This window comes from Leuciscus leuciscus (assembly GCF_965113295.1).
Source record: "Leuciscus leuciscus genome assembly, chromosome: 4".
Taxonomy (NCBI): Eukaryota; Metazoa; Chordata; class Actinopteri; order Cypriniformes; family Leuciscidae; genus Leuciscus; species Leuciscus leuciscus.
In genome coordinates this window covers 6,443,478-6,471,034 of record NC_138728.1, presented here as the reverse complement: position 1 = coordinate 6,471,034, position 27,557 = coordinate 6,443,478, and the positions used below count along the sequence as shown (strand labels likewise).

The 27,557-nt window shown below is 38.9% G+C and overlaps 1 protein-coding gene across 1 annotated transcript; it reads right to left on the bottom strand.

The window, feature by feature from the left end:
* adipor2 (adiponectin receptor 2) lies at window positions 1–27,235 on the bottom strand. The gene is made up of 8 exons (XM_082167523.1): window positions 27,097–27,235; window positions 17,549–17,832; window positions 6,454–6,597; window positions 4,758–4,929; window positions 3,919–4,105; window positions 3,426–3,613; window positions 1,369–1,562; window positions 1–1,261 (listed from the first exon to the last, which is right to left on the bottom strand). The coding sequence occupies exons 2-8, from the start codon at window positions 17,594–17,596 to the stop codon at window positions 1,133–1,135; spliced, it is 1,062 nt and encodes a 353-aa protein (XP_082023649.1). The 5' UTR covers window positions 17,597–17,832; window positions 27,097–27,235; the 3' UTR covers window positions 1–1,132.
* Window positions 27,236–27,557: the final 322 nt, after the last annotated feature.

The window sequence follows — 27,557 nt, the reverse complement described above, 5'->3', positions numbered from 1 at the left end:
TTTTAATTTTTTTTAATTTATTTTAAAATTAAAATAAATATCAATGTAAAAATCTCTGAGAAAACAAACATTGCTCTTGTTTAATGTGGAATATTACAGCTCGTAATGTTTCCATGAAAACTCTTTAATAAATTATATCATATACAGAGGATGAAACAGAACGTTACACAACAAACGATCATCCTTGCACTGCTCGAGTATGATTTTGTGTACTTCGCAAAACAGCAAGTCTCTCATCTATTTATTTTTTTTCCAAACCAGGTTGAATCAACATCCACAAAGATGAATAAAATGAGAACAAACAAGAACAGAGAGAGAAAGAGAGAGAGAGTAACTGGAAACTATGGAGTTTGGGAAAGCGGCCTTCTGTGTGTTGAAGGAAACGGCACTGACAGAGGTATGAAGGCCTGTGGAGTACGTGAGCACTGAATCCTGGCGGCTCCATCGGGTGCAAGTCGTTCTACTGTCCTACAGGTGCGTTTTTAGTATAGCTTTTACCAGCCGTGTTTGGGATAACAGCACACTGAGGCGTTTGGAAGGCCTGACACTTCATCGGTCCACTTAAACAGTGGCTTTTTACTGATCTGGTCTCTTTCCCTGGAATAACACGTTCTCTCTTTTCCCTCTGTTAAACAATATAATGATATAATGATGTATTTTTTTAAAAACATTTTATAACTTTATTTTTCGTACAAATCTATATAACCCAAATTTTAGAAATCTTATTTACATGAAAAAGTTTAAAATGGCTAACGGCCCACCCCAAGAAACGTTCACACTTTTTTTTTTTTTTTTTTTTTTTGTCTGTTCAAAGCCTTTTCTCATACAATGAAAAAAACAGCAATAGACCAAGCCAAAAAGTCTCCTCTTCCTAAATGTATGATCATATGAATCACCATCCTCAACCTGTCCACCTTATCCCATGACTTATTTTATTTAAGGGGCAAAATAGAGAACAAACAAAAACGGAAAGAGAAAAATAATAATAATAAAGGTGGGTAACTTCGTCATTCAGTCCTGTCCTCTTGGTTTACCCCTCATGGGCAGGAGGAACAGAGCTGTTATTGGCGGCAAAGGTTAGAGGAACGCTCTCTCCCTCTAGTGGTGCGTTTCAAGCACCGCAGGACAAGGCTCACACCCCACCCTCTTCCGCACAGCCTCCGCCAGCTGTGTAGCGAAACTCCTGCAGGTTGGACACACCGTGGAAGTGCACAAACGCGCCTGCCACCACCAGGATATGGAACAGCTGATGGGAGTGAAACTGCAGTTGACAAAAAAATGACAAGGTACAGGTTAGATCTTAAATAAGAAGGCATTCAGTTTGGATTATGAACTATGTGTATGACTTTCAGGGACATTCACACTCACCCAGATGTCACACTTGCCGGGGAAGAATCTCTCGGGTATGCGTGCGGCGTACAGGCAGGCTCCGGTGATGTACAGGACGGCCATGAGGAACAGCCAGCCCATCTGACCCATGGTGGTGGCCCTCAGGAAGCCCTCTGAGATCATAAAGTGCAGCGTGGGAACGACTCCACTGAGACCCAGACCCACAAACACACCTGAGACACACAAGACAGAGCAGGTATTAATTTAACTATTTGTATTGCATTACTAGACACTTCTAGTAATGCAATATTACTAGAAGTAATTACAATTTGTTGAATTACATTCTATTTCTTTGTGCTGACAAAGAAACATACCAATTCACCAAATTAACAGAATACATAGTTGCTAAAATTTGATGACTAGTAATTTCTTAATACTTAGTTTGAGAAAGAAAAAAAAAAAAAAAAAAAAATTGTAATTAGTGGACCAAAAACCTCTGCACGTAATAACCTAGAATACCGTCTTGCACTTGATGGCTGCTCTGTCGTCGATACCAATCTTTCATTCGAAAGCCACATTTCTAGCATCTGTAGAACCGAATTTTCCATTTTAAAAATATATCTAAATTATGACGGAAGCTCTCAATGACAAATGCAGAAAAATCTGTTCATGCGTTCATGACCTCAAGGCTAGATTATTGTAATGCCCTGCACGCTCAATAAACAAACTAAAACGCAGCAGCTCGAGTTCTTACCAGAACCAGGAAGTATGACCATATTAGACTTCTGTCAACACTGCATTGGCTCCCTATTAAACATCACATACATTTTTAAATCTTGCTAATTACTTACAAAACACTAAATGGTTTAGCTCCTCAGTACTTGAGAGAGCTCTTAATGCTTTAAAGTCCTTTACATCTATTGTGATCTCAATTTAGGCCAGTTAATACTTAGAATATCAAAATCTACTGCAGGCAGTAGATCCTTTTCCAATCTATCACCTAAACTCTGAAATGGTCTTCCTAGCTTTGTTGGGGAGGCAGACACACTCTGTCAGTTTAAATCTAGACTAAAAACACATCTCTTTAACCTGGCATACACATATAACATGATCAATTTCTATTATTCAAATCAGTTAAATGATTGTTTGGCTGCATAAATTAGGTTAACCAGAACCGGGAACACTTCCCATAACACCTGATGTACTTGTTACATCGTAAGAAGAATAGCAGCTACGCTAATATTAATCTGTCGGGCTCATCCTTATCCCGAGGTTACCGTAGTCAGCCGTATCCGGTCCATATCCAGATCAGATGGTGGACCTGCACCTAGACACGACCAAAACGCAGCCCTGAATGTCAGCAGAGACCGTGTCTACACGACAGCCGTCGGCACAGATCCTCAGCAAAGACCGCGAGAACCAGACAGGTCCTCCAAATAGACCCTATGGCCAGCTTTGGCTCCATACCAGCGTGATGAATCTATCTTCAAGCAAAAGGAACTGGATGAATATTTGAATGCTACCGATCTGATTTCTGGCCTGTGATGCAGCCTGAATCATAATGACACAGAATTCGTTTATTGGCCAGAACTAGACTGAGCCTTTTTTTTCCCTCCATTCTGTCACCTGATGGAGTTTGGGTTCCTTGCCACTGTTTCCTCTGGCTTGCTTAGTTGGGGACACTTAATATTCAACAACAATATTATTGATATGACTATACTGACGCTGGTGTATGAGAACTGAACTGGACGATGACAAATAAAGGTGACTTGACTTCTAGACCTCCAAAATAACACTCATTAAGCACCAAGTGCAAGCAGAACTTGGCAGAAAAACAATAAAAAATAATGCAAATATTATTTTATGGCCAATAATTTCTCCATTCACCCATCACTGGCAAATGGCAGAAAGCTAGATGTTTCTGCCTGGGACATTCGACTGCTCCTAGAGGTCATGGTGTGTTACATCAGGATTTGAAGTAAATTGTAGCCTACTCTGATCTAAAACATACAGCAGCTAAACCCACTAGATGACGACCACAAGATGACCGATCAGTCTGCTTTTTTCTTAAACAACAGAGTGAGACAGCGTCTTACCGGCCCTGACTCCGCGGTACTGCGGCGTGGCGAAGAAATCACACTGTGAGACTGTGATGGCAGCGATCCCCAGGATACACACCACTATCAGGTATATGAAACAGGGTTGAGGGGAGCAGTAGAAGGAGTAATACAGCCACGGTACAAAACTGCCCATGATCAGGAACGCGATGCCTGAATAGTCTAGCCTGTGATAGGAGTGAACGAGAAAGAGGAGGCTGAGAGATTCATTCATATGAAAAAAAACATACTGAACTTCCATTATTAACCTTCATGAACTAACAACTGAATACATTTACATCAATATTCTTGGTTAAGGTTCATCTTTACGATTTACGTGTGTATATTTAACATTAGTGGTGCATTATGGACTAAAAATGAACTATCTACAAATTAACATCAGCTGAGATTAATAAGTGATATAAAAATGATCATAGTGCATCAACTAATAATAAAGTTCAGAATCTTATCATTAAGTGTTACGTGTGCTTACTTTGAGAAGACACGGGACACCCCCTCTGAGTGGCAGTAGACTGTGTGAAAGAGCCAGGAGAAGGAGAGGCAGAGAATGGCCCCCAGGAAGAACATGCCGATGACGATCTTCTCTTGGAATGGTGCCACGAACGACATATTGGGTCTGAACATGTACACGATGCCCAGACAGAGAAAGAACAGGCAGCCTGAAGACACAAGAGAAATACGGGTTAGTGTAAAAATGTACGTGCAGATAAATGTCTAATTTTATAATTTGTAAAGTTATACAGAGGCCCCTCCCCACTACAGGTCAATTCTATAAATCAAATGCATTAAAGTACAAAGAGTAAAATCGATCTGAACTCAAAGTACATCAGAAAGCTAAACGGTTACTAGTAGACCAACATCAAACATCTCCCTTGTCTATTATGGTTCAGTCATACCACTAGTCCAAAGGTGTAGAAGATCAATAGCTGCACATTACCATATCACCTCATGATCAATACCATTATCTAGGCCAAGAGTCTATGTTTAGAATGATCGGCATCTACATTTCCCATGCTGTGTGAAATATGCTCACATTCCTGTAGGTGGCAGACTATACTGAAAGGGAGTGCTGATTGTGCTGATGCATTTCCATTTAATTTAAATGTATTTGTATCCATATATACACTTGTGAACATTTGAAGTGGATCAAAACCTTTCATCAAAGTTATACATGAATTTTGAACAATACCCGTTCTTGTCTTAGGACAACTTTGATTAACTTTTTTTTTTATCCACTTCAAGTGTTGACTACTGCATGTATATATTATTATATACAGTAGTAAGTAAATAAATTATATGTTTTGTGTATACCCAGAAGATGTGTCCAAATGTTGCCCGTTTCCGTGTGGATTCTGAAGATGCTCTTGAAGCATGCTCTGAAGGAGGGCATGGGTGGCCGGTGCCCATGCAACAGGTAGTCATTATCCTTCAGCCAATCAGGGAGGACGTCATGAGGAATAACACGCCATCTGCCCTCCCACATCTAAGACACAAAATTAAAAGCATCACTGCAAGCGCTCAAAAAGCAACCCTGCAGTTAAAAAAAAAAAAAAAAGATATATCAGGCCACTCTTTGACATGTCATTATGCTTAGCTCAGGTCAGCATTACTGGTTGGCATGAGAAAAGCCCTCTCATTTAACTTCAGAAAGTAATTATACGGTCTATGCGTGTATGTGAGAGAGGACGAGAGCAAGAGATAAGCATCATAGTAATTATGAGTTAAGGGGCAAGCAAAAATTACCCACAGAGAGCCAGAAATACTCTACAGAAGTATGCTAGTGCAAAGCTAGGTACACAAGCTTGTGTATTACTGCATGCACAAGTATACACTGCACTCTCAGCATTACGCCGCAAGTCAATTACTGTCATGGTGGAGCGACGATTTATAGATTGCCACCTGAATAATAAAACATACGGTTTAAAGACATTTGATAAGTCTATTGCTCCCTCAAATACCAAGTACAGTTAGGTTGAACAAAGTTAGTTAACTCTCTCACACAACCTGCACTTTTTATGTCCAAAAGAGGAATAGAAAAGCTGTTATATTTTAGTCCTCATGAACTGAAGTGAATATTTTTTTAAATGCTGAAGTACATCTGGATTTTTTTTCTCTTGTGTGGTTTTCATAAAACTAGGTTGCCTAGCTTCTCTTTACCAGCTGTGGTGAGACTGCTGAGAAGCAGCATTAGTTTCTAAGTATCGCTCTGCCAGTCAAGACTGACGAAAACCACTCCAGTGCAATCATACCAGTCACAGGCGTGACCACAGGATTACACCTATAAGTGAACACATGCAGTGACTACAGCAGAGGGCAGAGGCCTATGTCTATATTCCGAAGTGTTCTTAGTTTTCCGTGTATATCAAGACACTTTTAAATAAATAAAACAAAACAAATGAAATCTAGGTCAGGTTGTTTGATTGACACACCACGACGAGCCTTTCGGTCATCTGTCAAGATGTGTTCTCAAAGTCTGCCTTCCTAGAAGTGTTCCTTTCAAGACTCTGTACCTGAGTGCTGATAGTGAATGGCACTGATTGGATCTTGCACTGTTTTTGCTCTTCGACACAGAGAGCTTAGGCTTTTACCCCAGGGGGAAAGAGGAAGGAAAGAGCCATTAAAGCAGAAGGGGCTCGAAAAGCAAACTAAACCTGCGCTGATTTATAGGGCACAGTTTTGCAGCACACGCTACAAAGGACGGCTTTCAGTTCCTGTTCCTCTGCATATGGCAGACTCTGAATACAAGATAGAGATGAGAGGCTGCTGGCGCCAGGAGATGGGCGTATGGTTTGGCAGGGATGTTTTCCGTATTGGTAGACTGTGGCATGTTCGTGCAGAAGCAGCTGTGAGCACTCAGCTCGTGTCAGGTGGACTGATGTCATCCGTTTAATCTCACCGTATGACCCCTCGACATATAAACTCAATGATAATGCACATGGAGTGTGAGCAGGGTCTCAGCTGCGACATTAATATGCATGTGTGAGAGATGACCGTAAGAGATTCTGACCTTGTGCACGAACTCCTCCATCCTCTCCATGGCGTGGTGTGCCTGTAGCAGAAGGCCTTCGTCAGAGCTCTTCTCCTCTTCCTCATCTTCCTCTCTTTCTGTCGTTTCCTCCTTTTCATGTACCACCCTCCTCGCAACGAGGCACTGAAAACACAAAAGCAAATAAGGTTTCAGAGTTTATTTTGTTTCTCTCCATTTCATATAAAGCAAAGGTCAATAATAATACTGAGAATTAATTTAGGCTAAATTTGAGCATATAATCCTCTTGGTGAAGATGCATATGAATATAAATATTGCACTAAGATATTAAAGAGATTTTCAAAAACTATCCTGACTCAAACACCCAGTCAACCCAGACATAGGGCCAAAATAAAAGGTCATTTAAGCACTCTCTCTAACGCACACGGACATACTCAAATTTAATTAATACTGCATTGATTGGTACGACCTTGCTTATGGCATGTTCTCAGCACATTGTGTGTTAGAAGCAAAGCCCTGCTGACTCGCTCCAATTTATCTTTCTGTGCACAGCATGTGCTTAAACCAACAATCAGCGCATATATAAGCCCCAAGAGGCATATATATGCTCATCTATCAAACATACAATGTTGAACACAGTAGGGTGCATGTGCAAACATCACGAACACAAACTATTAACAATATCAGGGTGAACACATTCTCTCAGGTACTGCCACTGCTCAGATACACACACACACACACGTACGTGTACAGGTTTGGCTATACTTGTGAGGGCTGAATGTCCTCGCTTATATAGGGAGATAGACATCATGACAACCGACTAGTGAGAACATTTTACTGGACCACACTAGTTAAAAAGGCTTATAAATTGGGTAGGTTTAGGGGTAGGGCCACAGAAAATATCATTAACCTGATAGAAAAAAATCTATTGAAGTCTATGCAATGCCCTCACTAATATAATGAAATAAACGTGTGTGTGTTCCCAGATCAGCCTGCATTGAATAAATAGAAAGTTGGCTTTGCCTTGTAGCAAATCTGCGGCAAAAGGATGCGTCCCAAACTGCTGAACAAACAGATTAGATAGAAGGAGAAAGGGTTGCAGAGGGTGAAAGTGTTGTTCAGTAGCACTGGTTAACAAGCCTCTCTTAAGCAGATCAGACTTGGGCAGTGGGACAATCAGCATCTCGGTAATCAGCTCGGACGTGGCATTAGCGTGGTGGTACTAATTCCCTTGCAGCTTTGTGAACAGCCCCATCCCCTTTCCTTCAGCTGATACTGAAACACACACACAGCTGGAGGGTGTCCTCAACAGAATAGGGTCTGACTGGAGCAGAGGCACGGACACAGATGACCTTGAAGGCCCTGCGCAGGAACGTCAGCGTCACTTCCAGTGGACAGCCAGCAGAGGTCCTGCTGCAGTGCGTTCAGCGCCATTTTGACACCGTGTAAATGCACACAGATGACAGAAGACAAGATTCAACTGTGACCGCTTCTGAACCACATTTTTCACAATATAATTAGGTGTAGTCAGTCGATACAATTAGAAACAGAAGCTTTGCGTTCTTGCACTCACTTTTTGCTTTAGCCCCAGCAGCGCTTTAAGGGAGGTCCATAAATAGACACTTCAGTGGTTTCTAAACTTATTTAGCCTTGAGTTTAGCTATTCAACATCACCAGATTAGCAGAAAGACGAAATGCATTTTTGCATCAAACAAGGCATCTCAGCATACAGCACAAGCCTTCAAAGTAACATTTTTTTTTTTTTTTATGAAATTTTAAATTGATGACATCATCGAATGCGTGACATCAACCAATTAAAATAATTTACAAAAAATTATGAATAATACAATTAATTTAATTATACCAATTTAAACAATTAAACAGTAACAAAACATAAAAAAATATATTTTATATTTTAATACATATATTTTTAATTATATATTTTTATTTTATTTTTGATATTAACCTTTAATACAATATTTGATTATTAACAGTATAATCATGTTATGAATTATAATAACTGTTTTATTCATTTTTTTTTTATTGTCAGCATTAAATTATGATTAATAATAGATAATTATAATAAAATACTCCCTTTCATTTAATTTACCCATGATGAAGACTTGTGTGCTGAAAGGCATCAGTTTAAATTAAGTTTATGTTCAGTCAATAAAACTAAAAATTAATCCACTGCCAAGTCTATAAAGGAGAAACCTGAGCTATATCTAAGGCTCAAAGGTCACTGTGCAATACAGTAAAGCAGACTTTAAGAGTCCTAAATATATTTTCATGTGACAAACTATCTGTCTAACATCTAGGAAATCTAGGACACTTCCATGGACAAGTAAACCTGCGAGCAGAGAGGTCACGGTTATAAGGTCGCACAGCTAACTGTGCTTCTTTCTTGTCAACAAGAGGAGCCAACCAGAACCAGAACTGGATCTATAATGCATGAATAACCTACTTCTGATGCCTGCCAGCATGACAGTGTTCTGTAAGTGTGACAGTGTTCGGTTTGCTCTCGTTACAAGAGTACGTGTGCATATTAAACATGTGATGTCTGCCACAGTTCTTCCACCTTAATGCTTTAAATCAGAAAACATTCAAGGGTGCTATTCATAGCTCAATACCACTCTTGCTTCCTGTGAATGTGAGGTAAAGACATCAAGCGTTCCTTTTAGGGTACTTTATGCCTAAAAAGGGCCAAAAATAGAGCTCTCACTGGGCGTAAAAAGCCTATAAAGAAACCAACGAGAAAAATGAGTCTTGTATACACTGCTAAAGACAGCGTGAGCACGGACTCCTCGGCCATCTTATAATCTTTGTGAGTTGCTGTTGTAAATACAGTACAGGCCAAAAGTTTGGACACATTACTATTTTTTATGTTTTTGAAAGAAGTTTCTTCTGCTCATCAAGCGTGCATTTATTTGATCAAAAATACAGAAAAAAAATGTAATATTGTGATATATTATTACAATTTAAAATGATTGGTTTTCAATTTATTATACTTTTAATTATCATTTATTTCTGTGATGCAAAGCTGAATTTTCAGGATCATTACTCCAGTCTTCAGTGTCACATGTGACATCCAGTCTATCACATGATCCTTTAGAAATCATTCTAATATTCTGATTTATTATGAGTGTTGGAAACAGTTCTGCTGCCTAATATATTTGGTGAATAAAAGGTTAAAAAGAACTGCATTTATTCAAAATAAAAAAAATATTTCTTCTTTACTATCAATTTAACACATCCTTGCTGAATAAAAGTATTGATTTATTTCAAAAAAAGAAAAATTACTGACCCCAAATTACTGACCAGTAGTGTATATTGTTGTTACAAAAGATTTCTATTTTTAAAACGTTTGCTTCTTTTTTGTTTTTCTTTTTTATTCATCAAAGTATCCTAAAAAAGGTTATGAAAAAATATTAAGCAGCAGAACTGTTTCCAACTTTGATAATAAATCATCATATTAGAATGATTTCTAAAGGATCATGTGATAGACTGGAGTAATGATCCTGAAAATTCAGCTTTGCATCACAGAAATAAATGATAATTTAAAGTATAATACATTGAAAACCAATTATTTTTAAATTGTAATAATATAAATCACAATATAACACTTTTTTCTGTATTTTTGATCAAATAAATGCAGGCTTGAGCAGAAGAAACTTCTTTCAAAAACATTAAAAATAGTAATGTGTCCAAACTTTTGGCCTGTCCTGTACATGCTGTAGTTGATTCTCCAGTTTGAGTATGTTCGGGGAGGCAGGGCGTGAAATAAAATTAACTCCTCAGCTATGGTTTTCATCTTTGGTCACTAAAAGGAATACTCAAACACACCCAGAAGAAAAACAAAACAAAACCAAATAAGCCTGCAAAACACGATGTGCACACCTCAGAAAGGCATGCGTGAACACAGAGTCATACGACCAGTTTCTCACTCTTTCCAACTGAATCTTCCAGAAGGAAGGAAATGGCAAGTCTTCACATCAGATACGATTTCTTTCAGTTTTTCAGCTTTCAATAAAGTCAACACTTTTCCAGAGAGGGCGTATTACTGTATGGTTATTTAATATTTAAAATGATTTTTCTACTGAATTTCCAATAAAAAGATCTATATTGAGATAATATACTGTTGCGGTGATATAAAATGACTCGTACTGTGTAATATAAGATTTGTCATCCCACCCAGCCTTAATCCTAGAGTAATTGAGATTTGCAGTGTTATGCTCACTGGGTGCACTGACTGGTTGGATGTAATGACCCTCTCTAGAGATCATCAAGTACCATAATCACTTTCCAGCCAGAGAAAGAGGGGGGGGCAGTTTGCTTGTTAGCTGGGGACACAGCTGGGACAACTTGTATAGGTCTGTGTAAAGGAGAGGGGGAGAGTAAATACAGAGAAAGAACTGGCTCAACACCTCATAAAACAACCACGTAGGTTTATTATGAAGCCGGATGGAAAGAAATAATAATAGGCTCCTTCAATGCGACATTGTACTCTCGTCCACTTAAACTCTTCAGTATGTTCACCCAAGCTTAAATGACATGCAGTCTGTCTGATTTGCTGGGTTTAGCATGACTCAGCTGTAATACCCCCGGCCACCTGCTACCTAAGAACACGGCCAACATCTTAAAGCTTTGTTTAGGTGATGTTTTTCCTTCACGGATCAGAAACAAGAGATCACATATGGTGAAAATAAAGCAGCACGTCTTGGTCATGATGCATCGGAGGCTACACTTGCAGAACAGTTGCTGAATGCCAAGCAAACAGAGAAGTTCACTGAGCAAACTAAAAGTGCCCATATATAAATGTTAGTCAAGGTTTTTAGGACCAAAACAATTGTAATTTAGCTTCACATCATCATTTTCCGGGTCTCTCTGACCCTTAGAATTACACAAGCTGTTATTGCTCCTGTAGATTTGAGACGTCTATATTTATAAAAATCTGTTATGATTTGTTAATGCAATCATGCTTATGATTAAATACCATGGCACGGCATGGCACCGTTCCAAAGCTTGTGGTCAGTAAGATCAATTTACCCAAATATTTTTTGTTAAAGTAACACACATATATTTCTTTTACCACCAAAACACTTTTGTATTGCATTTAATTAACTTAACCTGTATAACTTTCCACTATACTTAATTATCAATCGTTAAACTAATGTAAAGGGTTTAATTTCGCGATTAAATAACCCCCCGGATGTGACGATTTCCAACGTATTGGAAGACGGCGTGCGAAGAAGGTGCCAAGGTGCAGAGAAAATATAAAGTTAATCTAAAGGCAAAGTCTTTCATTTCTGTTAGTATTCCGGGAAGTCTGTTCTGGATTGCTTCTAATATACTGACACACATTACTGTACATTACTGACCCCAAACTTTTGCATGGTAGTGTAGGTGTATGTAATACTTCATATGCCTTCATTTCAAAGAATCAAGAAAAGTCATGAGTTGTCATTAAACGACTCACTCTTAAGAAGACAAAATGTTAAACTTCATCAGTAAATTATTAAACAAACTTCAAAATACAGAACAGGAATGAATGCATGATTTTTCTGTATTTTCTGTCTGAGAGTCAGACACAGCAGGAGGCCAGCCGGTCTCTCTCTGTCAGCTCTGGGTCTCGTGTGAGATTAGCGAGAAGATGGCAGGTCATATTCTATTCCAGCTCATGTCTGGAAGTCGAATTAGAGCCAGATCACGTGTGAGCTACAGAAGAGGGCTAAGCCAAGCTCAAACGCTCCTCAAAAACACAAACAAAACAGCTGAAACAACTGCTTTGATGAAATCTATTGATTTTTTTTTTTTTACATCATACATTATAGATTCATTAAACCATTGTGTTCTAACCAGTTGCAACATACGTTTACAACATCTATTAATTATTCTGTCAACATTGAATGCCGAATGCTGCCAAAAACCATATAGACATTTGATGTTATGAACATGACTCACTAAAACAGAAACCAATTGCCTATCGTAAAAGTCTCGTGGGTCAGATGCTAAGTACAAAAACTCGTGGTTGGTGCTTTCTCACGTCGGGCCTGGCGTGGACACGGTGTGAAGGTTCATGTAAAGGCATGTTCCATCATTAAATGACCTCATTAAGTCAACAGTGTAAGCAGTCATGATGATAAATGCCGTTCAAACATCAATAGACAGGCTTTTGCTGTGTGAGGAGTCAAAATATTTATGCCAAGCATGCTGGCACCTCATCACGGGGGAATATAAAAATAATGTAGCACATATGCACAGCACTCAAAGGTGACTTTGAGAGACCTCATGAGATATTTTGAGACAGAGGCACGTGTTTGACGACAACAGCAGCAGCATAAGTCTGGCACAGTAGCACGGGTTTGGTAGGGATATGATCCTGTACATTTCAATTCCAGGAACATCCTGTTGCTGTCCTCTGGAATTGCCTATTCTCAGTGGGAGGGCCACGAGTCTCATTTAGTGCAGTTCAGAGGCTACAATAGTTCAGCAACAACATCTACGCTTCTCTGAACCAGAACATTTATTACATGGGTGAGTTATTTAATTTCCCTTCGCTCTCCCGCAAAAGTATACATACTGTACGTACATTCGATAAGCTAAGCAATGGTCAGATGCTAAGCACATGAACACATACACAAACAAAAAAAGTTAATGTTTTAGATGGAAGTCTCTTATGCTCACCAAGGCAGAATTTATTTGATCAAACAATACAGTAGAAAAAGTTATTTTGTGGATTTTTTTTACAACTTAAAGTAACCCTTTCAATTGTATTTGAATATATGTATATAAAATGTAATTGATAGAAAGTTTAAAAGAACAGCATTTATTTGAATATTTTGTAACATTAAAAATGTCCCTACTGTCACTTTGAATCAATTCTTATTTAATACAAATATTAATTTCTTATTAAACCCAAAGTTTTGAACATTAGTGTAATTTTTAAAAGGAAAGTCCTCCATCTGATAGACAGTTGTCCCATATCTCAGCATTGACAACATATCAAGGGTTTGAAGGTCAGTCATGGATCAACAGAACTGAACGTTAAGCAAAATCTATTGATAAGATTGCATGTGCACCCCAGGGACTTGTGATTGTACAAGCGTCTTGAGAAGTTCCTAAAGTCCACAGCCACATGTTTAGTTCATTTCCCTCTCGGTACAGAATCACATTGCCCCAAACCTACACAGATTTGTCCTGCAAAAGAACAATTTGTCCTTGGTTCACTGAAAGCAGAACGCAATCCAGCCAAGCAGGTTTAGCCAGCACTATCTGCGACTGATAATAATCATCTCAGGCTGGCACAAACATATATGACCTAGAACAACAACATTGTGTTTAAATGCAACATTGGCTTGTTTTTAAATGTTTTCATTTCCTTCAGGACATATTTTCCTCTATTACCTTCTTACATGCTAGACATAGATAGCCTTTGTCACAGTAAGATTGACCTGATATACACTGCCTTGATACTCACAAAGCTTACAATTCACATAGTCTGTGTGCATACACACACATTTTGTGCCATCTATGCCCTCAAGTCACTGTGACCGGCAACCACTACGAACACACTACGGGAGTAATTCATCTGTCCGTCCAGGGGAGACGATGTCCCACAGGGGACAGCCTCCTCCGTCTTCGCTTACTGAATCCTACTGTTCGTGCTGTTCTGTCACCCATCCTTATCGAACCCTTATGGCAACCTGTTCAAGAGTCGGCAGACCCCTGGCCATCCAATTCTTCTTAATCCTCCTCCGTCTTCAGCCCTCTACCTTCCACAATATACATCACATGTTTGGCACAGTGAAAACACATTTTCTTGCTCAATCAGGAACTGACCTTTATACAGACTAACCCCAGCACCAGTGTTGCCGCGCGCATGTGACGCTGACTCATACTTTCGCATCGTGTATGCACAGAGACAGAACTCAAAAACAGATTTTCAACCTTTGCAAATCCTTAGGGACGGGAAGCTGGAATTAATGAAGCTCTTTATCCAAAAAAACATCTCCCTTCCTGAGTTCCAGAAACGGGAAGGATCAAACTAATTACAATAGCACTGGTTACTTTGGTTGCCAAAACATCCTTAACAAATACAAATATTTTTATTTAGGAAGTCAATAGTTTGGGAATGTCTACAAAATTTCCAAGCCCATGGCTTCCAGACATTAAGGCTTTAATTGAGATCATTTTTACTAATGCACTCCTCCACGTTGGTTTCCTCAGAAATGACCAACTGCAATAAGGCTACACGTCGATGGTGAAATGAATTGCGTGTCTCTGATGTCAGAGAGAAGAACAAGCGGTACCACAGAAATACCACAACCTGGAAAGCACCGGGGAAGTTCTGACTACATGGGGAGACTAGTTATCAGGGTCAGTCATCTGAAGAGTTAATTGTTTATAGTTCACCAGATGGAGGAATGCAAACTATGTCATGAGGACACATATGACATAATCACAAACGAGTGATTACAGTGATAGATGTTCAACTTTATCCTACTTCCATTAATAGAAAACAGTTTTCCAAATCAACAGAATTAAGTAGTTCCTGGTTAAAAATGTACCCTGTGGAGCTGATAGAACCAAAGAGCATAACGCAAACAGACGGCATCAACCCCCTTTCATTAAGAACAGTATTTTCAATGCAACTAACATACTAACAAAGTTAGTGCAACTAACAAAGCACTGTAGCTTTACATCAAACTTAAATCATCTATCCTAGCATCTTTCGGCCTTGCATGAAAGCAGGTGTGTTTGGCAGTTGTTCTTTGACCTATTACAAAGTTAACAGGTGTAATGGTACTAGTGTAGTGAGCTTCAGTGTATGCTTTGATAAGCAGAAAAGACAGGCTCAACGTATGGTCCACTGCATTCAGTGATAAACTAATGTTTTTCAGCAGTAAGTCAAAATGTAAACCATATAAGGAACATCAAATATTTCTTTAGGGTAGTAATGGGCGAGTTTTTAACACCATGCCAGCTTCTTCGGCTATTTTCCTGGTAAAAAGTAAGATATTTAAGACACATTTTTCTTGAAATCCCATTTTTAAATACTTATCCCACCCGAAGATTCATCTGATTGGTCCAGTAAGGCCAAATATGTTCCTCTAGCACATTTTTACATTAACCAATATATATTTTTTTTAATTGTCCAGATGGAGCTTAAGAATGCATTCTGTGTGAACTAAAAAAAACAAAAAAAAAACATAACTTTATGCACAAAGGTGTAAAATCTACACCTGGTTATGAACATATATAAAAATTAGGGTAGAAATAATGTTCAGTCAGAAATTGATTGTAAATTGCACAAACAATTACAAAGAAAAAACTGCAACTAGAAAATCTAAAATAGTATTTTCTTGTAAAAACATACTCCAATAATCTGTTTTATTTACAACTTGGCAAAATAATGTTTTACAGTGTGTGAACGTGGACAGTTATGGCACACTCAGGGGAAAATAGCTGATTCTCATTTTCCAGGTATGCTCACACGCCACAGTCTCTCCTGTGTATAGGTCGATGTTTAGTTCAACCAAACCCTCATTAAATTGAACAACGATTTCTCTTAGTTGCACAAAAAGGGGAGTCCTAAATAGTGTTTGCACTAGGCAGACACAAAAATGTAACCTCGTCTACCAGAAACATGATGCAAAATAAACAGAACAGTGTCTATTACTGTGTCCTGAGGCCTGTTTAAAATTTCATCAGCTTGGCCTTGTTGTCGTGGATCAACCTTAACCCAAAAAGCCAGTGGGGCGTCTGCTCCCTTCTGTGGATGGGATAGTTTTACACCTGCCCTGTCTGACCACACCACAGCCTGGTAGCCAACCACCACGTGGCTCACAATGACGGACACAAATGTTGTCAGAGTCAGATTACACAATACACAACCATTGTGCAAGTTTCTGTTGAATACATGCAAATAACAGAAGGCGACAGCTCCGGCATGCAAATACAAAAAGAGTCCTCTCTAAACCTGCAAACACTGTTACAGCTATCTGCATATCAGTGTAATGTAGCTGATAAGATGTAGCTGTAGATGTGGATAAGAATTATTCAAAACAGAGCAAATAATATAAACAAGCAACATCAAAATAAATGAACAGGAAAACATCAACTCATGCAGTTTAATGTAACCACCTTTTTCTCCCCAAGCACATTTATCTCGACAATCTTCTAAACCCGTACAAACTCCTCTGAGAGTAACAGACTCTCTGTCTATATTGGACTGTGATAAGTAATTATAGCTCACAGAAACAAATAACACACAGGTACATGATCCCTATGCAGTTCTCCTATACGCTACACCTCAAATAATGAATCTGCAGGTCTCTGGGGCCGTAATGGCCTACAGATGCAAATTAGACTGTGTGCAGTCATTGTAAAGCATTCATTAATAGTTCATTAGCTTTTATTAACAGTCCATTGAGTTCTCAAGTGAGTGCACTTATCTTATTGATTGAGAATTATTTATAAGCAACCAGTATAAGCTACTTGTGATCCCATACTTCTACATACATGCACTTTAATGTGGCTGAAATGCAGGTTTCATATCCTTTGACGTAGATGAGTGCAGTCCGCAGTTTATAAACCTTTATGAAACTGAAAGCTTGAGGTCTAAAATCTGTTATGAAACAGCCTACATACAAACACCTGTGACTGCACTTTAAATTAATTCTTAATATGCCATATTGCTACAAACCATTACAATTATTAGTTATGCTAATGAACTGCATTTCTTGCCAGCGGAATTGCTTATTACTTTTAATATATAAATTATTGAACATTAGTATATTTGATAATACTCCTGGAAAACACTCAAATCTGTGTGTTCATGATTTTACCAAGGCTAAAGGGAGTTTTATGCACTCCACTTTGCATTGTGCCTAACACCACCCCTTAATTGACATAGAAATCACAGTAATGCACTACCTCTCATAGCTTTTTGTTTTGTTATACTACCAATACAAACAGGATGGTAGTCATGTAGTTGTAGTCATCGTTTTTATATCAATGCCAATATCTAGGAGCAGGGTGGTTGGCCAAGTCTAAGTCTAATAAAAGCTGATACATCAGTTTATCATTAATATATAGCACTGGCTTGTGCACTTACCCCGTTCTGTGTGGGGTCGTCTGATCTGTGATCTGTACTAGGACTCATGGTGTCCTGGTCATCGGAGGTCGATGTGTGGGTGGGGTCGGTATCGCTGCTGGTGCAGACTCTGTGTCTCAAGACAAAGGCAGCGCCCTTGTCCTCCCTCACCTCCCCCCCGTCCAGCTTGCTTCCTGTTGCTTCTGCTCTTTCAATACCACTGGACCACACTGGACCGAGAGGACGCTTGACTCCAAAACTGTCCTCCGTGGATTCACAGCAGAACACGAGACTCACTGCTGGACCTGGTGAAGACATAAGAAACAACATTAAATATCTAAGGGAAATGCTTGGGGGATTTTTACACTACCATTCAAAAGTTCAGGAGACTCTCAAAGAGAGTTTTCTTTTTATCTCACGGACCACAAACTTTTAAACCATAGTGTACATAAGGCCATGTTTATCATCATGCTTGTGTAATTGGCACAAAGAGCTCACTATTTGAACTAAAGTTATGCATCTGGTTAATTACATAAACAGGTAACCTCTCGATGGGCTTACTCTAGATAAAGTAAGATCTCAATAACACTACAAAAAATTCATAAATCCTGTTTCACAACACATTTTGAACTCAATGATTCTGCCTATTAGTACATAATGGCTAATGGGGTTTGTCAAAAACGTCTCTGCAAAAACTGATAAAACCTTAATCCAAGCTAAAAATGCAATACTTTCATCCGACTACCACAATTAGATGTTGTAACCCCTGCGGTCCTGCCAGGGTACTCGCACCACGCAAGCGCACTTGAGTTTAAACCGGTCACCTGGGGTTCAGTGTCACTACATATCTGAAGTCATGCCAGAAAGCAAATTTAGATCCCAAAGCTTAAGCATTATATGATAAAGGGAATGTTTTAACAAGGCCAGTCGTGATCTCCAAGCAATCTGCATCCACATTCTGAGGAAATAGAGTAGGGATGGGACGGTATGCAAATTTCATATCACGATAATAGTGACCAAAATAATCGTGATTATCAATATTATCACAGTTTTATATTTGACAATCAACAAACAACTAATAAAACGAGCAGCTCTATGCACTTTTTTTTTAAGCCTAGATTATATTCTGTGGCATTTCCTTCCTTAAAATGACCGTCGTCAATAACAACGCATTATAACACAGCGCACATCACGCACGCGCTCTCTCGTTTCATTCAAATACAACTTGTCGTCTTGCGTCTCCGTTTTCGATTGGATTGAAAATGAAATCAGAGTTGATTTATTGTTTACAGAGTTTGATAATATTTATGTGATCATGTAAGATTTAAAACATTATTAATCTGCCTTCCGCTATTCCTTCTCCAATGCAAAAACAACAACATTGCGCGCTGCGCCGGCGCCAGCCTGTTGCTGGCTGGACAGGATTTACAGTGAGTTATTAAAATCGCGATAATCAAACACGGTTTTAATGATAATTACATTTTAAACGATAATACTAACCGTCAGTACATTTTATCGGGGTTTATAGTGAAACCGGTAATCGTCCCATCCCTAAAATAGAGATTAGCTTGGTTACATCTACAGCATTTGACCAAAAAAATCAGCCATCTCCTTCAAACTCTCTCTACCAGTCTGAAGTGCATTTAATTTGAGTTGATCTCAGCTGCAAACCTTGAACAGTCTGCCAAGCTCACAGAAGCAAGAGGCTTCACAGTCACAGCTGTGAAACTGACAGCATCCGTCTGCTTAGAGTTTCACTCCTTTTGTAAATGAAAAGTGTGGCAACAGCAGTCTGTTCACAAGCCATGAAATCAGATTCAGCTAGAAACTCTAATTGCACGGTGGTCCGTGTCCAGTTTGGTAAAAACATGAAGATGCCCTTTTCTTCTCAAGTTCAGCACTCTCTGGTGTCAAATCAACTGCTTCGGTATCATGTGACACAGTAGGAGTGTGAAACTGACCCCTCTCGCTCCCATGGACTACTGCGCACTTTTGTGCCGGAGGAGAAAACTGATACAAATAGTTTGAATGTCTCCATACAATCATCTATCCATAGGGTGGGGAGGAGCCGACAAGTCATTATCGGTTAATTATCAGCTCATTCATTATGTTCACTTAACAAATGCCTGTTCAACGGCTCTGGTCTCATTTAACTCCCACATGAGTGTCATATTCGCATGCAATCCTACAGCTGTCGAGACTCGAAAGTGAACAAAATCAATTTATCATGTTATCTGACTTTGTTTTTTTTAGTCGAAATGTCAAAAACATGATAGCTGATGTTTAAACCTGCATAAAAGGGGTTTGAAATGAGATTAAATTGATTTTGAAATTTGTATGAACAATTCTGGAATGATTTCATCACTTGCAAAATTATATTGCAGCCAGTCAGTCCTAAAGTCTGGATATAAAAAAGCAGATTTGTTGACTGTGTGTTGCACTAAAATCCAATTATTCCTAGGAACAAAGTTTACACAGAAATCTGTGACATAATACATGAGCAAAATACACTTCCAAAGAGGCAGGTAGTCAATTTTCATTGTGTAGAGACTTTTCTCGCAGAAACAAAACCGAGAAAGAAATCAATCAATTGAAACACCAGTCAGCAAAAATGCTTACCAGAGAATACAGGGAAGCAGGGAAAAAGGAAATGACATTTGAAATTGATTTTCGTTTTCCATTCAAACAGCTGACCAACATCTGACTTTTCTGTTTTCAGCTCTAAATTGTCACAGTTCGAGAATGTCAGCAATTCCATATCTGCAAAGACAAGTTTCTTTCTCGGAGGGAGGCAGTCTTCACACTGTGCTTTGGACTGGCAAGAACTGTCAAAACGCACCAGAGAAGTGTCACTGATTCATGACACCAGACCTTAAACTACATCTCGCTTTCTAGAAATCTTAGATCCAGTGTAGATTCTACAGAACCTAAAAAGGCATGTGTCCATCCTCACTGACTCTTGAAAAGCTCTCTAGAAAAGGGGACAGCCCAATAGACCTTATGCGCCAGAGAAACAAGCACATTTTTGCTGTAGATCTATATATTTCTATGGCATCGCTGTGGAAGAGTAATTAGCAGGAAGTAAAGCCGCGAAATCAACGCCCCGCCCTCACTCTCGCAGAATGCACTCTCCCTGCACTTTTTTTTTAAGTGGCCTATGTCTGCTCCAATTTTGATGTCTGATTACAGTACAACAAGAGGCTTGTTCAAATAAAGTAAATACAATCTCCTCAGTCCTCCAAAGATCCCGAAAAAAAGTCTGTTGGTGCTTCAGTGACTACTTCAGTCAGAGAATCTGTCAATCACAGCTGTCAATCATGACTTTACACCACCGTTTTTATAGCATCACGTAACTAACTAAAAACAAACTTATTTTAAAAACAGGCACTTGAACTTACATCGGCGTGATAAAATCGACAGCAAATGACAGAAACCACCTTTGGAAAAAAGATATTTGAAGTAAAATTTAATTGTTTAGTTGGTCTCACGTCCCGTTGAATAACACGGGGAGGCGGGTTTATGACCTATACTAGGACCAGTCACCGGGGGTGAATCGAGACGCTTTGGCTTCACTTTTCAGGGCTTGTGCGGCACGCTTGGTCTATAGTAAGATGCAAAAAGAAGAATAGTAAACAGAGCTTGCAGGACTACAATAGCAAGTTATGTGTCGCAGGTCTCAATGTCCATGTCCACTTGACTCTAGTCTAGATGTACTTTGTGACATCAGCCATTGTTCAAGTGTGAGAATGAAGGAAATTAGTCACTATTACACTGGAAGGAGTGAGAGACTAAGACGGACCACATACAGATACACAAGCACTTGGCTGCCAGACATGTCGCACACTACACCATCACATGTGCTACTTATGACTAACTAAATTGGACAGAGAAATGATTGCATTACGCTTGACTCGTGAAAAGCTATAGCCTACTGGATCCACCTCTCGGTTTACAGGAGGTCGAGCACACACAGAAATTCAAAGTAGAAGTGGTGTTTCATGGAATTGTAGCATAGAATAGCTTTAATGTTTTGGCAGTAGATGAACCTCAGGAACACCACAGAGCTTTGCCAACCGTGTGAATCACGTATATGATGATAACATGCATGTGACTCATAATCTGTGTAACGACAGCTTCTGAGAATTGCATTTGTTTAATAATACTACATATTACATTTATGTTTATAATATCTCACACATTGGGTTTTCGTGTTTTATGGGGACATTCCATAGACATAATGATTTTTAAACAGTACAAATTGTATATTTGTGTCTCAACTCTAACCCAACCTAAATTTTTATATTGTTTCACTTTATAAGTGGTTTTCCTCAAGGGGAGCACACACACACACACACACACACACACACACACACACACACACACACACACACACACACCAAAGTCAATCGATTCTCATAATCTAAAAATGAACAGAACATGCTTTCATCTGAAAACCTGAAAAATCTGGGTCCAAATTTAATCAATGTATTAAATTTAAAATGAACTGCACTCAAACAGCTATTTGTTTTCTCACTTCAATGAAAATATTACTTAAATTTAATTCATTATAAATGTTAAATATTACTTAATTTAACATTTATTTATTAATTGTATATAAATAAATAGAGAGAACAAACAAATCTTTATAATTTTAAATACCACACAACAGAAATGTACATTGTGTTCAGTGACACCCTGCAGCCATATTCAAAAACTGGACCACACTGGAGCTAAAACTAACATGTTGCTACAAGACACATAAATAAATACACAGCTGCAACATCTGATTATCATTTTCCTGAGGATTATAGACAAAACAAGTGAGAGAATGGAGAAACCCAAACAAAAGCATTTGTTGGAGCCAGCAGTTGGGGGTGTGTGTGTGTGTGTGTGTGTGTGTGTGTGTGTGTGTGTCATGTGACAGTGTAAGAGAGAGAACGGAGAGCTTAGGGGTGTGCCGTCTGTTGGTCATGAGACCAGGGCTAAACACCAGCGCAGCACTGAGCGTCTGTCAGAGAGTGAAGAGGAAAATATATATATAGCTGAATGCAAAACTGAATGCGTTTACGTGATTACATGCCAAGAGAGATATTTTTAAATAAATCTGTGTGTATCAGACCACTCAAGCGCAATACGCCACTCAAGAGAACTGGATCGCATGCGGCCTTTAGGCGGCTGTCTGTTCGGCGCCTCAGGTGTCCTCAGTACAAATAATGCATTGAGATCTTTTTCAGTGGCTTATTGTACTTACACACACACACACGTGAAAGAACATGTTATAGACATTCATCCGAGTTAAAACATATAAAATCCACATCAGCCCCTAATGCTATATCAGACCAAAATATTTGGGGTTTCAGCCAAGTATTTTCTGTGCATCACTATCTCTGACACTGAATAATAATAGCAACAAGTCATGACGCAGAAAGAGGTAAGGTTAACCTGTCCTTCACACCACACCATGTGCCACAGTCATACCAGACTGTCAATGCTTCATTTGCTTTGACACAGGCCCAGCTCATGTGCAAACCAGTGTGACCAAGGTCAAACTGAGAACTTTGCCTAAACCTCCAATTCACGCTGGTGTCACAATGAATAAACTAAAGCAAAATGACATGGATTACTGAGCAGCTTTCCAGTATATTATCTACACAAACAGGATGAGCCAGAGGAGACTGTCGTCTTGGCAACGTCATCCCACCTTGTTCAGATTATGGGAAGTGAGGAATGACATGCTGATGTGCTGAACAGTGCATCGTATTTTGGTTTTAAACAGTTTATGGCCTCACCGACTACATGGCATTTAAAAGATGTTTGCTTTGTCGATCAGTGCCACACAATCAGCCTCTCTGATAAGGTGTCTTTCCACACTGCAGAGGCCCACAACTCCTGCTGACACTATAATAGAGACGGACTGATAATCGGCCTGACCGACATGAACACTTTCCCCTTAATAGGTTATTAGTTAATATGTTATTGGTGTATAGCAATAAATTGCATAGCAAAATAAACAGCATGCAACACCACCAAAAAAGAGTTTTAAATGGCTAAATAAATTATGATAAATAGGTCTGTCTCTACATGGGACCACTGTCTGGTATTTAGGCATGCACCAGTCAAACAGCAATAAATCAGAACCGGACGGTTTTTGTTTTATTTTGGCCGATCTACATGTATGTAGCATTTTTGTTTGGATCCTGGACTGGACCGTGATGCAGTGGTCGCCTCTAATTTTAAATGGCTACAGATATTGTTTAAAGCCAATTTGACCTGTAATAGAGCAAATAAAAAATAACAAAAAAGTTTCTTTAGAGATAAAACCGGCAACCGTTATCAGTCCATTTGCTTGTAAAAAATCATCAATCGGAATCTGCCATGAAAGATTGTGTACGGTGCATCCCTACTGGTTTTGTTGAAACCGATTCGCCTGTGCCTATTAAAACTTTTGTCCAAAAATCACACTCAAATCTGCGTTTGCACTGACCGAGAGAGAGCAGTTGTCATGTAGAAGTATGAAACAGCCTTTTAAACCACATAGTATGGTTATTTCTCTTACATAAATTCAAAATATCAAATAAGTACTGGGATAAAAGTTTATAGTTTGGATATAAACGCTTTTGGCAACTTGACGCTTAAAAAAAACGATTGTATAAATTACACTGACTACGTTTACATGCAGCCAATATCCGGGTTATGGTCGGGTTAGAGTCACTATTTGGGTTTCTGAAACATTCGGAATAACGCGTTTACATGCGTGAGCAGAGAGAGTTACTCCTGTATACATGGAATTTGCAATATCCCGATGTAAACGGCGACGCACGGTTAGCGTCTGGACGTACGGACTTCCTTAAGACGCAATATGCGTCATTTCCGATTCTTTTTCCTGTATCCAAAGACAGCAGCAGCAGCACGCGGATAATGAATAGTTCGGGGCAGATAGCGATCGCCTTTGTTTGCGCTTTCCTCCTCGCTCCAAAAGTGTGGTGCTGTGCTGCGTCTCGCCATGTTTACCTCTACTTCTTGTTTACTTCCGGTATACTGCACGCGGGTTTCTGTATGCGCCGTCCCTACTCAAAAGACCAAGATTCCTTGCGAATAGAACATGCGCAGAACACAAATCAATGTCCCTTTTGATGGGGATATGCCGATACGCGTTTACATGACCAAATATTCGGGTTAGAAAGGGGGTACCCCAGGTATAATATACGGGTTTTTAAAAACCGGGATATGAGCATATCCGGGTTTTTGCCGGTGTTTACATGGCCGTGCGCGACCGGGTTATTGCTAATATCCCGGTTTTGAACGGGTTATTGGCTGCATGTAAACGTAGTCACTGTTAGGCCACTAGGTGGCAACAAGTGACTGTAAAAAACGCCGTTCATCCAGTAATGAAACAAGTGAAATATTTACGAGTCATTGAATCATTAATTCAAACAGATTATTTTTTTAAATAACTCATTTAAAATGACTAAACATTTTAAATAGACTGCCACAATTAACATTTTGTCAATGTTGTCTGTTCAGAATCGTGCAGCTGTAATCTCATCCAGTGAGCACTACCTCTTTTCTGTTCATATCTCTGTCCATATTTAAAACTTAAGTAAGGTGCACGGACGTAATACGCAGTGATTTGGCAATGAGACGACAGTAAAGAGTGCTTTTCACTTGCCTGATGCACAGACAGGCAAAGTCAATTTGAAATGGCAAGTGTTTGGTCTAAGATGCTTAGCTGATGGCAGGCAGCTTTGACAAGCACGGGCTCTATTTATAGCTGATGTGACACTACTTGGGTGCCCTTGCCAACAACCAAAAAAAAGCAAATGCTCTTTGTAGTAGTAGAGATCCCTACGCTATCTTTAGCATTCATCCCATGCGTGAACTTTGCTTTGGGAGCAGAGCTGTCAGTTATGTGAAAGTACAACTGGCTTGGGGCAAGACTTCAGTCCCATGATATTAACCAATTTATTTTAAGATGACTACCTGTCCTGGAACACATATTAAAAGTGTGACATACTACAAAAAATACAGATAGTTAGGGAGATGTATTAAAAATAACATACAGTGCACGCTGGTTGCAACTATATGGATTAAATTATTTTTTTATGAACAATACAATACAGGCAACATTTGTTATGTTGAAGCGTCCATTAATACATGCAAAAATGATTTTGCTTAGTTTTTATTACTGTTTTTTGATACAATAATAACTCAATTATTTCACTACAACAATAAAAACATGCATTTAGAACTTATTATGAGAAAGTTGTTTTGTGAACAAGACTCTCTTTAATTTGCTTTTATGACAAATTGTAAAGCAATTGCTATAACTTGAAAACAATATGCGGTTATTTAAAAATGTGAGAAATTATTCAAACAATACAAGTTTAACTGGTGTTTAGACACTCACCAAACCCGGAATTATTAAAACAATAATCATATAACCAATTAAAGTGGAAAATGACAAATATCAGTTGAGTGCATATAATTATATTGGTCAAACCAGTTAATAACTATCTATACGAGCCAGCATCTGACTGGATGGCAATATGACATTGAAGAGGATCTGAAATAGTGAAGTGGCCTGAAGGAGCTTATCATCCTAAAAATGTTTAATAAAATAAGAAGAACCGTATGTACTCATGGGACGGGAGGCAGGAGAAAACTAGGTCAGAAACGCCAGGGGTGATGACAAGTCAATAAGATCAGCAGTGAGCTGTCAAAACACTTTCACACTTTTGTGACATCATCTGCCATTATTTTTAACTATTTTTTCCACTACCAGTATACCAAAAATGCATCATCATTTGACCTCTCCCAGTTTTATCCAGTTATTTAAAAAAGTAAGCTAAACCAAAAAGTACAATTCAGTCATCATTTACTCACCCTCATATGAAGTCCTTAAAAACACAAACGTAGATCTTTGGCAGGATGACAGCAGTACTCACAATTCGCTTTCTTTGTGTTGTAAAAACATATAGCGATTGAGATTGTCATCCTGCATAACATATTTTTGGAAAAACGTGGACGAGTCGTAACAGAATATCAAAATTTGGTGAACGGCCCCTTTAAAATGAAGCGGTTTTGTTTACAACCCAAAACAAAAACATCTTCTATTGTCATCTCTCTAATAAGAACGTGAAACTCGACCAGAACTGTCTACGAGCACACACAAATGAGGATAATACAAGACAGAAAGATGAAAACTCCCAAACAAAAGCCCCATTAGTGGTCACACTCACCTCTCAAAGACCGACACAAACAAGTCTGAAAGTGACTAATGCACGGGATTTAGACTACGTACTTCTATCTCCCCGCGTCCGTCGCGCTCTTTGTACGCTTTAAGACGCGTCCATGGTAATATTCCGGTCTGTTGAATAATTTAAATTCAAATTCCTCTAAAGAAAAGGCTTAAAAACAACAGAAGAACCGTTTCAGGCAACGTAGCAACGAGAGCTAACGTTAGTCGGCTAGCAATACTGACACAAACAACTTAATTAGCGCAAACATACAGTCAGAACACCTTCAGATATATTCTAACAACTACATGTGGATGTCAGATTTTTGCTCACCTGTTTATGTAAGCGACGGGCGGTTGTCCTTCAAGAGTGTTTTTGTCGGACTGGAGCTGCCGTTCCAGAAGACTGACTGACTGACTCGAGACGAGCTGGCTGGATTTTCTGGATATCGTTGCGTTTCAATGTGACGTACCTCGCGTGAGGAAGAGAGGCCAATCAGAATACGCCCATGTGGTCTCGTGATCGAGTTTCAGGATTACGGGTTTGACGGGATTTGTAGTCCGCAGATTACTTGTTTGTGGGATTCATGCTTTATGTTTTGTATTTATTTTATATTTTATGTTTTTTTTTATATATAAAATGTTATTTTATGTTTAAATATGAACTATTTTAATAATAACTTATGTTCATTAAAATAAGACATTCATTCACAACCATTTGGATATTGTAATTTGAAGATATAAACAAATATTAATAAGACTGGGGGGATCAAATGTAAAAAGTTTACAAATCTA

Bases quoted from the DNA above. Each gene is read 5' to 3' on its own strand.
- adipor2 (XM_082167523.1), bottom strand. From the start codon at position 17,596: ATGAGTCCTAGTACAGATCACAGATCAGACGACCCCACACAGAACGGG. The intron at 6,598-17,548 runs GTAAGTGCACAA...TTGTGTTTTCAG, and splicing joins ACGACCCCACACAGAACGGG to TGCCTCGTTGCGAGGAGGGT. The intron at 1,563-3,425 runs GTAAGACGCTGT...TGTGTGTCTCAG, and splicing joins GTACCGCGGAGTCAGGGCCG to GTGTGTTTGTGGGTCTGGGT.